Source organism: Mesoplodon densirostris, chromosome 7, assembly GCF_025265405.1.
Source record: "Mesoplodon densirostris isolate mMesDen1 chromosome 7, mMesDen1 primary haplotype, whole genome shotgun sequence".
Classification (NCBI taxonomy): domain Eukaryota; kingdom Metazoa; phylum Chordata; class Mammalia; order Artiodactyla; family Ziphiidae; genus Mesoplodon; species Mesoplodon densirostris.
The window spans coordinates 26683185-26698488 of NC_082667.1; the positions used below are offsets into that span (position 1 = coordinate 26683185).

Genomic DNA, 15304 nt, shown 5'->3' on the forward strand with positions numbered 1-15304 from the left:
AAAGTTGAGAATGAACTCTGATGTCAGCATTATTATCTTCTAAAATCAGTGTCTTAGTTTGTTTATTCATCAACCCATCATTTATTCAGTAGTTTTGGTTAGTAAGGTCTGGAAATACAAGAATAGGACTCCATTGTTACCCTCAGAATATTCTCCTGGGGAAATCAGATGTGTAAACATAATTGCATCATCATTTGATTCTTAATTGTGGCATAAATTCTGGGGTTAGGTCTATAATGGTGTTTCAGATTTCTCATCTGCAGAATGGTTATAATAAGAGTACCTTTCATTGGACTGTTGAGATAATTAAATGAACTTTTGCATGTATTTGACTTATATATGGAATGTGGTAAGCATACAATAAATGTTAACTATTTAAGGTGATGGTGGCAATCATGAAAAACATGTGCTAAATTCTATAATAGATCCCTGAATGAAGTACTTTGGAAGCACAGAGAGGAGAGTGTAATCTAAGTTCCAGAGCTGTGCTATGCAATTATGGTAGCCACTAGACTACTAAGTTTTGAGCCCTTGAATTGTGGCTAGGCCAAAATGAGATGTGGTGTAAGTTAAAATACATACTGACTTCAAAGAGATAGTAGAAAAGAAATGTAAAATATCTTAATAATTTTTCATATTGATTACATGTTGAAATGATAATTTAGATATATTAGGTTAAATAAAATATATTAAAATTAATTTCACCTGTTTTTATTTTTATTTTTGTTTTATGTTTGTTTTTATTCTTTTAAATGTGGCTAGCAGCAAATTTAAATTATTGGATAGCGCTGTTCTAGAGGGTGAGAGAAGGCAGCATGAGATGGGTCTTGAAGGATAAGCAATCGTTTTCCTAAAGATACAGGAAAATGCATTCTTCCAGGAGAACACAGCATGTAATAAGCAGTGGAAGGTTAAGTGGAATGGCAAAAAGTGTGTCTGGAGCAAAGCTTGGAATAAAGCTAAAAGAATAAAATGCAAGATTTACTTATTTCTTTAAGTATAGTATGTTAAGTTGAAGATGAAAGCCATGAATATGGTGCCATCTTCTTTGGTTCAATACATGTAACCTCTTGGTTTGACTTTGCATATTATGGACATAAAACTGAATAACTGCCCTGCGGCAGTAAAAACCAACTACTCTGTTGGATTTTTTTTTAACAGTTTTATTGAGGCATAATTTATATGCCATAAATGCACCCATTTAAAATATGCAGTTGAAAGAGTGTTAGTAAATTTACTACTAGATTCTTAAATTTTAATAGGTCCCTTAGAGCTTAGCAGGAAGTGTCATTTTCCACTTCCAGCTACAGACCTCCCGAGACTCTTAAATTTTAATCCACCTCTGGTGACCATTCTTTTTTTTTTTTTTTTTAAATGTTATTTATTTATTTATTTATTTTGCGGTACATGGGCCTCTCACTGTTGTGGCCTCTCCCGTTGCGGAGCACAGGCTCCAGACGCGCAGGCTCAGCGACCATGGCTCACGGGCCCAGCCGCTCCGCAGCACGCGGGACCCTCCCGGACCGGGGCACGAACCCGCGTCCCCTGCATCAGCAGGCGGACTCTCAACCACTGCACCACCAGGGAAGCCCAAAACTGGATTTTTTTTTTTTTTTTTTTTTTTTTGCGGTATGCGGGCCTCTCACTGTTGGCGGCCTCTCCCGTTGCGGAGCACAGGCTCCAGACGCGCAGGCTCAGCGGCCATGGCTCATGGGCCCAGCCGCTCCGCGGCATGTGGGATCTTCCTGGACCGGGGCACAAACCCGTGTCCCCTGCATCGGCAGGCGGACTCTTAACCACTGCGCCACCAGGGAAGCCCCCTCTGGTGACCATTCTTATTCATTTTCCACTTGCATATTTATCTACCAATCTAGATATGGTACCTATATAAGGATTTAAAGTAGTTAAATATAGAGTAGTCCTGGTGCAGTGCTGCAAAATAAGAAAATCAAATATCTAAATTTGAGCTTGTCATCCTCCACATTCAGTGTACTTTAAAAATATCAATAATTTGATGCTTATAATGTCAACAGGTATGTAATTTTCATTACTTAAAAAAAATGAGATACCCAATTCAGATATCACACTGTTATAAATTGTTTGACATTACAACTACACTATACTATAGAAGGAGGGCTAAACTAGAGGTAAAAAGACCTGGCTTCTAGTTATGGCTCTATTACTCAGTAACTGTGAGCCACATCAACTCACTTCATCTTTTTGAACCTCAAGCTTCCTCATCTATAAATATTGGGTGTGATAATAGTTAGATCTCTCTGCATAGGATTTTTGTGAGGATTAAATGAGATAATGCATTGTTGAATTATAAAACTGAATTTTAAAAAATATTTAAAATCTTCTTTAATATCCTAGAGGACAATAATACTCGAGTTTTGTTTGAACGAGTTTTAACATCTGGAAGTCTTCCACCTGAGAAGTCTGGGTAAGCCATTTTGAAAACTTACTGGTCGGGTTCTAATATTTGAATTGTGGTCTATGGGATGAACATTTGCTTGTTGTGAGTATACGTTCCAGGAGAAATTTCCCTTCTCTCTTGAAGCTTAATTTACAAATGCCTACCTTGCCATATTTTCATACCTGTTTAAGATATGTTAAAAAAAATTTTTGCATACTGACTAGGATTATTTTGAGATGCCTTAGCAATTTATTATTAAATATTTTAATATACCTTGCTATATATCCCTAGATATTTATATGAACAAACTAGAGAAGAGTTCTGAAATTTTTACTTCTTACTCGAGAGCAAAGACTCTGACAAAATGAAAACTTGTTTGACAAATTATATCCCTGATTTATGGTTTTGACTCTGTCGGTTTTACAGGAGGAACAACATGGTATAGTGGTACAGTGAAAGTAGTAAGGCTTTGGAGTCTTGGGTTCAAATTCCAGCTCAGGCAACTACACCTTGGGCAGATTTCCTCACCTTGCCAATCCTTACGTTCTTGTCAAGTAGCAATAATGTCTACCAGTATGGGAATTTTGTGATAGTCCTCCACCTAGTATATAATAGGAACTCAGTGCATTACTTTAGTACAAAGGTGCTTACTGACATTTATTTATTTATTTATTTATTTATTTATTTATTTAACATCTTTTTTGGAGTATAATTGCTTTACAATGGTGTGTTAGTTTCTGCTTTATAGCAAAGTGAATCAGCTATACATATATCCCCATATCTCCTCCCTCTTGCGTCTCCCTCCCACCCCTCTAGGTGGTCACAAAGCACCGAGCTGATATCCCTGTGCTATGCAGCTGTTTCCCACTAGTTATCTATTTTACATTTGGTAGTGTATATATATCCATGCCACTCTCTCGCTTCGTTCCAGCTTACCCTTCCCCGTCCCCACGTCCTCAAGTCCATTCTCTATGTCTGCGTCTTTATTCCTATCCTGCCCCTAGGTTCATCAGAACCTGTTTTTTTTTTTTTAGATTCCACATATATGTGTTAGCGTACGGTATTTGTTTTTCTCTTTCTGACTTACTTCACTCTGTATGACAGACTCTAGGTCCATCCACCTCACTACAAATAACTCAATTTCATTTCTTTTTATGGCTAATATTCCATTGTATATATGTGCCACAACTTCTTTATCCATTCATCTGTCGATGGACACTTAGGTTGCTTCCATGTCCTGGCTATTGTAAGTAGTGCTGCAGTGAACATTGTAGTACATGACTCTTTTTGAATTATGGTTTTCTCAGGGTATATGCCCAGTAGTGGGATTGCTGGGTCATATAATAGTTCTATTTTTAGTTGTTTAAGGAACCTCCATACTGTTCTCCATAGTGGCTGTATCAATTTATATTCCCACCAACAGTGCAGGAGGGTTCCCCCTTTTCTCCACACCGTCTCCAGCATTTTTGTTTGTAGATTTTTTTTTTTTTTTTTTTTTTTTTTGCGGTATGCGGGCCTCTCACTGCTGTGGCCTCCCCCGTTGCGGAGCACAGGCTCCGGACGCGCAGGCTCAGCGGCCATGGCTCACGGGCCCAGCCGCTCCGCGGCATATGGGATCCTCCCAGACTGGGGCACGAACCCGTATCCCCTGCATCGGCAGGCGGACTCTCAACCACTTGCGCCACCAGGGAGGCCCTGTTTGTAGATTTTTTGATGATGGCCATTCTGACTGGTGTGAGGTGATACCTCATTGTAGATTTTTTTTTTTAAACAGAGTTATATGAACCAAAATTTCACAGTGTGAATAGCCTTTCTTTTTTTCTTAAAAGATTTTTTTAAATTAATTTATTTCAGTTATTTATTTTTGGCTGTTTTGGGTCTTTGTTGCTGCGTGTGGGCTTTCTCTAGTTGTGCGTACTCTTCGTTGCGATGCGCAGGCTTCTCACTACGGTGGCCTTTCTTGTTGCGGAGCACAGGCTCTAGGCGTGCAGGCTTCAGTAGTTGAAGCACGCGGGCTCAGTAGTTGTGGCGCGTGGGCCTAGTTGCTGCACGGCATGTGGGATCTTCCTGGATCAGGGCTCAAACCTGTGTCCCCTGCATTGGCAGGCAGATTCTTAACCACTGCGCCACCAGGGAAGCCCTCACTGTAGTTTTGACTTGCATTTTTCTAATGATTAGTGATGTTGAGCATCCTTTCATGTGTTTGTTGGCAATCTGTATATCTTCTTTGGAGAAATGTCTATTTAGGTCTTCTGCCCATTTTTGGACTGGATTGTTTGTTTTTTTGATATTGAGCTGCATGAGCCTTACTGACATTTAAGTAGAGTCTTAGAGAATTAATTTTGGCTGTTAGAAAAGTGGTGAGGCACAAATTTGTCCCCAATGATCCGTATTAATGGGAAAAAATAGAGAGCATGTTAGATTTCGAAATACATTTTTATTCATATGTTGCCCCAAGAATGTATTCTACATTTTAATTCATGCCACTACAAAATGTTGAAGCCACATCTTTCAGGAGAAACTGGAAACCTGTCTAGGTTCCTTTTTCAACTCTTCCACCTAGAGTTTACTCTCTCTAGTGTAAATGTCTCTCTTATTGGCCACAAAGGATAGGAAGGTATGCTAAATAAGTAAAAACTCAAAAAAAAAAAAAGCCTTAAATATGAAAGTATTTAGGGTGAAGGGTTATGATGACTGTAATTTACTTTCATATACTTAAGCAAAAACAAGATGAAGCAAATATGGCAAAGTATTAATAATGATTAAATCTAGGTTATGGTATATAGGTACTCATTATACTACACTATTTTTCTGAAGTTTGGAAATCTTTATAATAAAAAAAAGAGAGATTTGTATAATTTTTTTAAAAAAGGTAGGAAGGGAACTTAAAGATTTTTTGTAAGCCTCAAACCCAGAATAGTAAAGTATTGATTATATTTATTTTCTTACAGAGAAATCTGGGCCCGATTTTTAGCTTTTGAAAGTAATATTGGTGATCTAGCTAGTATACTCAAAGTGGAGAAAAGACGGTTTACAGCATTCAAAGAAGAGTATGAAGGCAAAGAAACAGCTTTACTGGTAGATAGATACAAGTTCATGGATTTATATCCTTGCTCTGCAAGTGAACTAAAAGCGCTTGGGTATAAGGTATGTACTTGGGCTCAAGATGTGTGTAGTGTCTTTACTTTCCTATTGTTTCAGAATAGTTCATGGATAAACTTCACTCTGAAGTAAATTCTGAAATAGAAATTAATCTAGCTTTAGAAGAGATTTGCAGAATACAAAAAAGTTCAGGGATTTTCCTTGGGTTTGTGAAATATTGAGTATCAACAGTACTGAACAAAATGAGAATTAAAATGAGATTTAACAAACTTTCTTTCCTGGAAATTGTTAATGCCTTATATCTTATGTCTTGTGGGCAGATGGAGGAGGTGGGTGAAGGAAGAAAAACAAAAGAAAATCTGAATTTCACTTAGGTTAGTTTTTCTCTAATAGCTCTTAAGACTGATGTGTGTGTTTTGACAGGAGATCATATATAGTAATTCCTGCTATATATTTTGTAGATATAATGAAGAAACATTATAGCTTATTAAATCCATAAAGTTCCTTGAAGGATTTGTATCTTTAAAACAGGGCTCCTTCAGTGGGGACCTTTAGGAAATTAGCTTATCTAGGAATGGAACTCTTCTGTTTGGACTACTGAGTCATAAGGAAACAAATATGGAAACTGAACTCATTCAGGCCAAGGGGAAAGATTAATGTTTACACACTCCTAGAAATAGCCCTTGCTGAGAAAACCATTGTCCTATCATTTCTTGATTTTTCTGTGTCATGTGAACAAAGACCAAGATGGAAATCCAAAGGGAATCTATATCCACAAGAGTCCTAGATTGGTCCCCTTAAGCCAACCAGCATTAGGATGTTCCTCACCATCATTCTGTATTTCCTCACTGCCCTCTTTTAGCCTGGGTCTCACTGGCTAAACCAGATTAAAATAAACTTCAGACCTCTTCATTATTGGAAGCTCCAGTTGTGTGCCAGCCCCGTGTTCCTATTCTGAACTAAGGGGTTACTGCTCAGGGATCAGCAGGTTCTGCTTCTGGTTTAACTACTTCTTAATGAAAAGCCAAAGACATTTTAAGACTATTATGTGGAATTTTTAGGCTATTTCAACTTTGCCAAGATGAAAATGGAAATTAGGGAAGTTAATGAAAAGATCTTACTAAGTAGAACTACTTCTTGAATATGAATTTTCCATCTTGTATTTGTTTCTGTTCTTTTATTTGGAAAGGATTATTATGCTTTTGTGTGTCACACATAAGTGAGAGAGGGAAAGAAAAAAAAGTAATTCCCAGTAGGCATACTCATTTAGATTTGCCACCAAATGCATATGAGCAAATTTTGAAAATATGAAATTCTCTTATATCCCTTGATGGTGGCAAAAGAGGCTCTTTTGGTTTTAGACAGATTGACACTGGTTACCTGTAGCAGAGGAACTTCTCTGGGATAGGGCCTCTTTAATAGGTAGCATGTTGCTCCCTTTGACATATCTCAGAGGGTTGCTCTCAGCCCTGGCAGGCATTGCTGGGACACTGAAAAGAAGACTGGATGGGTGTGAGGTCAGAGAGGCCTGTGCTCTCAAATCCTCTCTCTCCTTCTTAGCCATCTAACACTGGAGACAGCAGAACCTCTTTTGAGTGCCGGCCCCTTCTGTAAAATGGACGTGTTACTATTTGCCTCCTCAGAGAGGGAATAAATGGCAAAAACTGACAAACAGTGGTTGCCCAACAAACATTCCTTCTCCCCTATAACAGTATTTTGGGAGTAATTTTTCATTTCATTGGCAAAATCTTATGAACTAATATAAGTGATGATAAGCTTTATGTTAGGTTTCATGAAACAGCACCTTACTTAATCCAGCTTCTTCACTTAGAGAACCTGGTAGATGATGTTCAGTTTTAGTGGAAGGGAGATATCAGGAAAATATCTAAGACCGCAGATTTTCTTCCAAATTACCCCACCTCTACCTGGTATGTACCACCTACAAAAGCTTGTATCTATCCTACGAGTGTCCCACCTGGCGACACTGAGTCTAATGATTCTTAACACTGGTCTTTACAGCCCTTTAGCTTTCCTTGTTAACAACCTTTACTGTCATGGAAGTTCTCGCTTATCTTTCTCCATTCTCTCTATGGTTTTAACCCAGTTATTCACAGTGTATCCTCAAGATTGTAGAATTGCACAGTTATACTCTATAAGTCCCTTTTTCAGGTTTAGGATTCTTCTGTTCTGCATTTTCAGGATGTCTCCCGTGCTAAGCTAGCAGCTATAATTCCAGACCCAGTTGTAGCTCCTTCTATAGTGCCTGTTCTGAAAGATGAAGTGGATAGAAAACCAGAATACCCTAAACCAGACACTCAGCAGATGATTCCATTTCAGCCACGACATTTAGCACGTAAGCCATGACTTTAGATCCAGTACTGAGACCTCAGTTTGTTTGTTGGTTTAACTGGAGAGGTGTGGGGGGCAAAGTAATGTGACCTTTCCATTGTAGGTTAATAATTAGACTCAGGGTCACTATGACAGGTGGTTTGGCTGTAATCTTTGAACCAAGAGGAGTTTAAAATGTCTTAAAAAAGAAAAAAACAAAACCTCATTGATCCAGATTGCAGTAACCCATTTTGGCAGTGATACTTAAGACAGTTTTCAGAAATGCTGCTACATACAGATTACCTGCACAGCTGGAAACTTACTTTGGTGATGTTATTTGGTATCGTTTATACTTACTAATGGGTAATAGCCTCTCTGGATTCTATTTGAACAAGGCCCTTATGATTAAATATGTCACTGTATAACTGACTTTAAATGGGATTGCTGAAAAAATGACTTGTGAGGCTTAGGCATGATCTTTGAGAAAAACTGACTAGCTCAGCCCCTGGGTTGTCTTATGCAAAGTCACTTGTTTACTTTTCTGCCTCCCAGTGGCCATGGGTTTGAGACTGCTTTCCCTGTCTCACCCACTTGAGTTTGGTCACACATATAAAGCACTAAAAACATTTTAAGATGTCCAGAACAAAGCAACATAGACTATTTGTACATAGTAATTTATGTACAAATTACTTACGTTAGTTCATTACATGTGTAGAAACTCTTCCATCCCATTTGAGTCCTACTTTTCTTTCTTTTACAGCTCCAGGCTTACACCCTGTCCCTGGTGGAGTGTTCCCAGTACCACCTGCAGCAGTTGTTTTAATGAAACTTCTCCCTCCTCCTATTTGTTTCCAGGTTTGTTCACTATTTTCATGATAGATATTTGGTCTATGGGTAATTATAGTAGTTGTGTGCTTTTTCTCTTGTATCATGGGAAATACAAAGTAGGGCTATTTCGTCAGATTATTGGGGATTAAATTTTCTTTGTGTCAAAATAGGGTCCTTTTGTACAAGTGGATGAACTGATGGAAATTTTCCGAAGATGCAAGATACCAAATAGTAAGTGATGAGTCTCCATTTCTAGAGTGGAATTCACACTGTTGTTTCCTAGGCAGGAGAGACTGTCATTCTTTGGCACTGAAGTTTCCAAAACCAGCTAGCCATCTTGCAGAAGTACAGTGACACCTAGGAGGGATCCAGACTCTCTTTGGTACAGAGAGGCTTGTTCATGTTCTTATTCTTCTAAGAAAAACATCATAAAAAGCTTATCTTTTCTATTCATGTGAACATGCACTATCAGGTTTGGCTTATGAAAATAATTTTATTAATTTTAACAGCAGCTTTTTTGTCTTTAAGTATTCAATAGTATCAGTAGTACTATCATCTCAGAATTTCCTAATAGGAGGCTACAAAATTATAAAGTATCCAAAGTAGTACATACATATTCCTTCACAGTAGCATAGTTTTAAACATCCTCCAACAACAGTCCTTTCTGTTTTGCTTCAATAGCAGTTGAAGAAGCTGTGAGGATCATTACTGGAGGAGCCCCGGAGCTAGCTGTAGAAGGCAATGGCCCGGTGGAAAGTAATGCAGTACTCACCAAGGCTGTCAAAAGGCCCAACGAGGATTCAGATGAAGATGAGGAAAAGGGAGCTGTCGTTCCCCCTGTTCATGACATTTACAGAGCGAGGCAGCAGAAGCGGATTCGGTGAAGCAGGCACAGAACCTGCCCCTGGAAGAAAACTCCTTTCCAGGATTCCTTTGGCCTCTTAAGTCATATGTTTAAGAGAGACAACGCTTTGTTACGAGGTTCTTGGCAACAAAGTTGCATTGTCATTGGTGCCTCTGTTCCTATGCTTCTTGAGAAAAACCAACCAACCTATGTGAGTTTTAGGATTCGGAACAGACCTATGCTCTAAGCAAAATCAGGTTTTCAAAAATGTGAGAACAGTACAAAGTGGCAGAACCACATTTTGTTCCCGCTTCAAGGGTGTCTTGTATGTACCACTTGAAGACTTGTGGGTTTTCAACAGTTTTATTTTAAAAACTGGATGGCTTATGATTGTAAAGCATTTTATCACATTTTCTGAAAACAACAGCTGTTCTTGGTTTGCTTATGTAGAGTCCTGCCTTATTGTTTGTTTTATTTATGGCAGAATGTACGGAATCGGTTTTGTAGTTTAAAATTTTAAAAAACAATCCTTTAAAAAATAAAAGGATCTCAAAAAGTCATGTCTCCTGCTGCTGCTTTCATTCAGATTTTATTTGAAATAGCTACTTATGTTATTTAGCCGATACTGTTTAAAAATAAATGTCAACAATGTAAGGAAAAGTCATCCTGTATTTACTATATATACACTTAACTGTTGTTGTCCTTTCCTGGTCTTTTTTGCTACTATTTGAAAACATGAGGGATCCATTTTTAAGAAGCAAATTAAACATTTTAGAAATCTTCAAATATGAATGCATTTTTCCCAAATTAAACCTGAGGGCGATAGATTGAGATATTTTATCTTTCATGTCTCTTAAAAGCAACATAAGTGTGGGAATTCCTTTAACCACTCACTGTCTTGCTCTCACATAAATATATTTCAAAAAGTGCTCAGTGTTCAAGAACATTTTTTCATCAGCTAAACAAAGACAGCATTAAAGGAAACTATAGCTGAGTAACCAAAAACTAGCTACAGTGAGCAAAAACTTACCATAAAAATTAAAAGAAGAATTAAGTTTTGCTCTTTTTTAGCAACGTTACCTCCTCTTGACTCATTTCTAGAAAACTAGACCAACAACTAGTTGAGCCTAAGGATTGTGATTCAGAATAAAAGCTAAAAATAAGGAAGGAAAAAAGAGGAAAAGTAGGAAGGCTATAAAGGGACAATCTTGCACAATGGGTACACAATTTAGAATTTGAATTCAAGTGTGATTAAATATCAGCTTCAAATATTTCTATAAAACCTATAATAAAAGGTTATCTTGAATCACTTTCTTATATAAATTTATAAGTAACAAGGTCATATTTACCTAAGTTGATCACAAGCGTATGTCTCCAGTATTTTCCCAGTAAAGCTGAGAAAAATTTCCTCAAAACAAAGCTGCCTCTACTTCAGATTTTGTTATCTTCCTAAGTATCATTTTCAAGCTGTGTGGGTTTGTTTAAATATCATGGTTATCAACAAAACAATCTGAAAGGCATAAGTAGTACCATATAGTAGAAACTTTAAAATATAGAGATATGGAATCTTTCCTGATGTGCTATCTTTGAGTAGCGTATTGAAGAAGACAAAATGGTTTCAAATACCTGTAATGGTCTGTAACAGTGTTCCCATGTGACAAAAGAAAGCCACATGATTGAGTATGGAAAATGCCTTTTTTTTTTTTTTTTTTTTTTTTAGCATTGTAATAAGAAAACACACACGTACACCCCTACCTACCTTGGGGAAAAGTGCTACTAAGGACTGTTAAGGCCATTATGTGTATTACAATTGCTCCTACTACATTTATTTCTAAGACTTTTTCCCCTAGAAATTATATGACCTTTAAACTTAAAAAGGATTATTTCTTAAGAGAATATTTTCTAATGTTCTACCTGATATATATATGAACTTTTAGTTTTTGGTATGATTTTGTCTGAATGTTTGATAATTCCTTTTGTAAACATAGTGAACAAGTAGCATGATGTTAGAAATCTGAAATTATTTTTGGAAATCTATCTGCAGACTGGTATATACAGCCAGTCCTACATGTCCAAGGACTCTCATATATCCATATTGCTGGACCCAGAGAAATTACCAGAAGATATCCATATCTTTCCTCTTTATAAAAACAATGACAGCATCTCCCCACAATTCTAGAACTGGATAAAATTTGAGGACCATAAATGCTTCCTAAACAAAAATCAGTCAAACTCTGGCTTTTAGCACTAAATTTCGAATGAGAGGTTTTATCTATGTTGCCACACATAGTAAAGTAAAAGGTTATAGCTACCTAGTAAATATAAAACTGATCAAATTGTACTACTGGAAAAGAATGAAAAAATATACCACTTTTGTCAGCATACTGACCTTGGGCAATAATTATTAATTTATTTGATAATTTTATAATCCTCTATTGGATATGCTTTCTTTAAAAAAATAAATTTATTTATTTACTTTTGGCTGCACTGGGTCTTCGTTGCTGCACGTGGGCTTTCTCTAGTTGTGGCGAGCGGGGGGCTACTCTTCGTTGCGGTGAGCGGGCTTCTCATAAATTTTGGGTTTTACATTTCAGTTCCCAAAGCAAACTTCATTAAAGTTGGTAGTTCCTACTTGGCTGTGACGTTCAGCAAGTGAAGTTATATTTCATTTAATAAAAATTTCAGAAGTCTTGAAAGGTAATTCATACCAAGTAACAAAACTCAGGTACCATATTACTGATTTAAGTAAAAACTTAAATATTCAACAGAAGTGAGCTTACCAGTCTCTGGGAATAAAAGTCCAAAAAACCAATTCAGTTTACTAAATTTTCTTCCCCGTCTGAGCCCTGACCAAATTTCTGCTTCGAGCTTACCGCAGACAGTACTTTAAAAAGCGGAGGCAACAAGAATTAGAAAGGAAAAAAAAAAAGTGTTACTTCGATTTTAAGGTTGCTTTTAAGTCAGAAGTTGCACTTAAAGGTTCTCAATGTTTAGTTCAGATAAAACAAACACAAAAATGGTGAAATCTGACTATTGCTACCAACTCCAGACACATCTGATTACTAAATTAAGTGACATACCATCAAATCAGGCCTATAGATTAGTTCAGAAGGCAACACAGTATGACAGAAACCCACACTAGGGGCAGTTTTAAGTAAAATTCTGCCTGTTCAGATTTCTGACACTTCTAGCTTTTTCTGAAAGTGTCAGTGAACATTTGATAGGTTAATAGAGGCTTTTAGGCCTAAAGGTTTTCCCCTCCCCCATCCCATGAAGTTGCTTTGAATACTGTGAATAAAAAGGCAATCCATTAAAATAGGTATACAATATAAAACCCAATATAAATACACAATTGCAAACATCATTGTAATTCTTTATTTAGATTATGTTTTCAATGAGATAGTGCCTTTTAACATGAGTTTCATAGCCCATCGTCCACTACCATTCAGTCATCCACTCATTTGTTCACTCATGCATTCATTTACTTCAAATGATATAGAGGTGGAACTGGGGAGAAACCACTGGGGTGGAGTGAACGGCAGCAGATACGAAAAGTAAGATTGCAGCTCTAGCACAGAAGAGATGAGAAAAGAAAATAACAGTCTTGGGACAGGACAGGAGGAAAAACTTTCCTACAGGCCTGTAAAATGTGCTTGACTGAAGGGAGGTTGGGCACCAACAGTCGAATCTGTCATGATAACAGACATGCACCTACAGGCAGGGTTATATGCTCTCCTTTGTTGCTAATAAAGTCATTCATAGTCCTTCTGCATGTACAAAGCATTCTAATATCCATTATCAAATTTAATCCTCACAGGAAGTGTGAGTTAGGAGTATGCTCATTTTACGGGTGAAAATACGGAGCCCAAGGAAGGATGATTCGCCCAACATCACATAACCTTGCAAGAAGGCAACAGAGGGAAGATCTCAACCCAGGTCTTCCTCTACATCAGGAACTTTCTGCACAATCCTACTGCAGTCTACTTAAGTTATTAAATCCAGTCAGATTTACTACAGAATGTCAGACTTGGAAAGGCGCTTGTAAGGTCAAATCCAGTCCTTTGATTTTATAGGTATTGGAAATGGGTCCTGATTTGCTCGAGCTAATCACATAACAGAAATGGGATCAAAACTCTCGTTTCTTGACAGCTCCCCGTCTTTCCACTCTACCACCCTGCCTCAAAATTAAAAGAAATACAGGGCCTCCCTGGTGGCGCAGTGGTTAAGAGTCCGCCTGCCGATGCAGGGGATACCGGTTCGTGCCCCAGTCTGGGAGGATCCCATATGCCGCGGAGCGGCTGGGCCCGTGAGCCATGGCCGCTGGGCCTGCGCATCCGGAGCCTGTGCTCCGCAACGGGAGAGGCCACAACAGTGAGAGGCCCGCGTACCGCAAAAAGAAAAAAAAAAAAAAAATTAAAAGAAATACAAATGTTATACATAGAAATCAGGGCATGCCAAGATGTCACTGGAAATCAAACAGCAAACACCTATTCCCTCCCTTTGAAATTCACCAGGAGTAGGCTGCTCTATTCCCAGGTTATCTTAAGACTTTGGAGAAAGTAAAATAAGCCACAAAAACAGAACTGCTACATAATCCATTCAGAATTGTCAGCCAGTATGTGCACGTTATGTGCCTATTGAGTCAAACTTTTTAATAACTTCTCTTCACAGAGAAAAAAGTTCCTATACACCTGTCCACTGCATTAATCAGTAAGATATATCAGTGTAACTCTTACTGAAGTATATTTATAAAGGGTTACATAAAGGATCACATTTTACAGCTTGCTTTAGAATAAGATTAAAAAATATATACATGTAGAGTGAGAATCCACCCACTATCCACCCAATCAGTTGAGAGCTGACAAGGCAGCAGTTACCACTCTAGACATTCAGTCATTCATTCATTCAGGAGACTGTCAAAGAAATCTACCTGACCTGCTGATATCAACCCAACTCTCAAGGCAATCAGTTCTACCCGCCTACAGTGAAATACTAGTGCCAAATAAACTTAGCACTTCCACAAAAGACATGTTTTCCACAAACCTGTTAGGCAGGAAACCATATCAAATGCAATCAGTATGCAGTATATAACCCAATTCAATTCTGAAGGATAATTTATACGCCAAAGCTATTTCTGTCTTGGAGGGAGAGCTGTAGGGGGGAGTTCTAAGTAGATGCTTAGCAAATGTTTCCTGAGTGACTAAATGAACTAAATGAATTTTCCTGGCCCTTAGTGATAATCCTATGAGATTCCAGGAAGAAAACTAGCTCACTTATCTTCAAAGAGCAGCAACAAAACGATTCAATATGAATATTGTGATTCTGAACTTTGCCATCTTCGTTCTGGCTTCTGTAGAATTCCACCAGTGGACACTGAGGTAGTGGGGGCCACAGGAGTCTGACTCCCTGTTATACAGGCATCAAGATTTCAAACTGTTCAAACTTCACTCTGTCTATGTAGGAACCCATGAGGGAAAAGAAAGAAAAAAATCACCTAAGAGTTAACTCTGAAAAAAGAAATCAAAATGAAGAAACTTTGAGATTTAGGGAAAATGGCTGCAGGAGCTGGTGACCCACCCTGCATCTGTGAGGGTAACGCTCCTCTCTGGCATCCTTGGATGCGGAGGGAGGGACCCAAACGCTGAGGCTGAGGCAAGCAAGAGTGCTGCCCCCAGGAACCTCATACTCTACAACCAGTGAGCACAGCTTCCACAGCAGCCTTATCTCCAGAAACAATTCCAGAGGTGACCTCATTGAATAAGATACAAAAGATGGGATTTTGTTCT

At 38.1% G+C, this 15304-nt stretch overlaps 1 protein-coding gene across 1 annotated transcript in view; it reads left to right on the forward strand.

Moving 5' to 3' along the window:
* Positions 1–11220, forward strand: part of CSTF3 (cleavage stimulation factor subunit 3) — a 71909-nt gene extending 60689 nt beyond the window's left edge. Inside the window, exons 16-21 of the mRNA XM_060103006.1 lie at positions 2374–2443; positions 5368–5563; positions 7718–7871; positions 8607–8701; positions 8845–8905; positions 9356–11220. Coding sequence (XP_059958989.1) covers positions 2374–2443; positions 5368–5563; positions 7718–7871; positions 8607–8701; positions 8845–8905; positions 9356–9558 — 779 coding nt within the window. The 3' untranslated portion in view covers positions 9559–11220. The remainder of the gene's footprint in view (positions 1–2373; positions 2444–5367; positions 5564–7717; positions 7872–8606; positions 8702–8844; positions 8906–9355) is intronic.
* The last annotated feature ends 4084 nt before the right edge of the window (positions 11221–15304 follow it).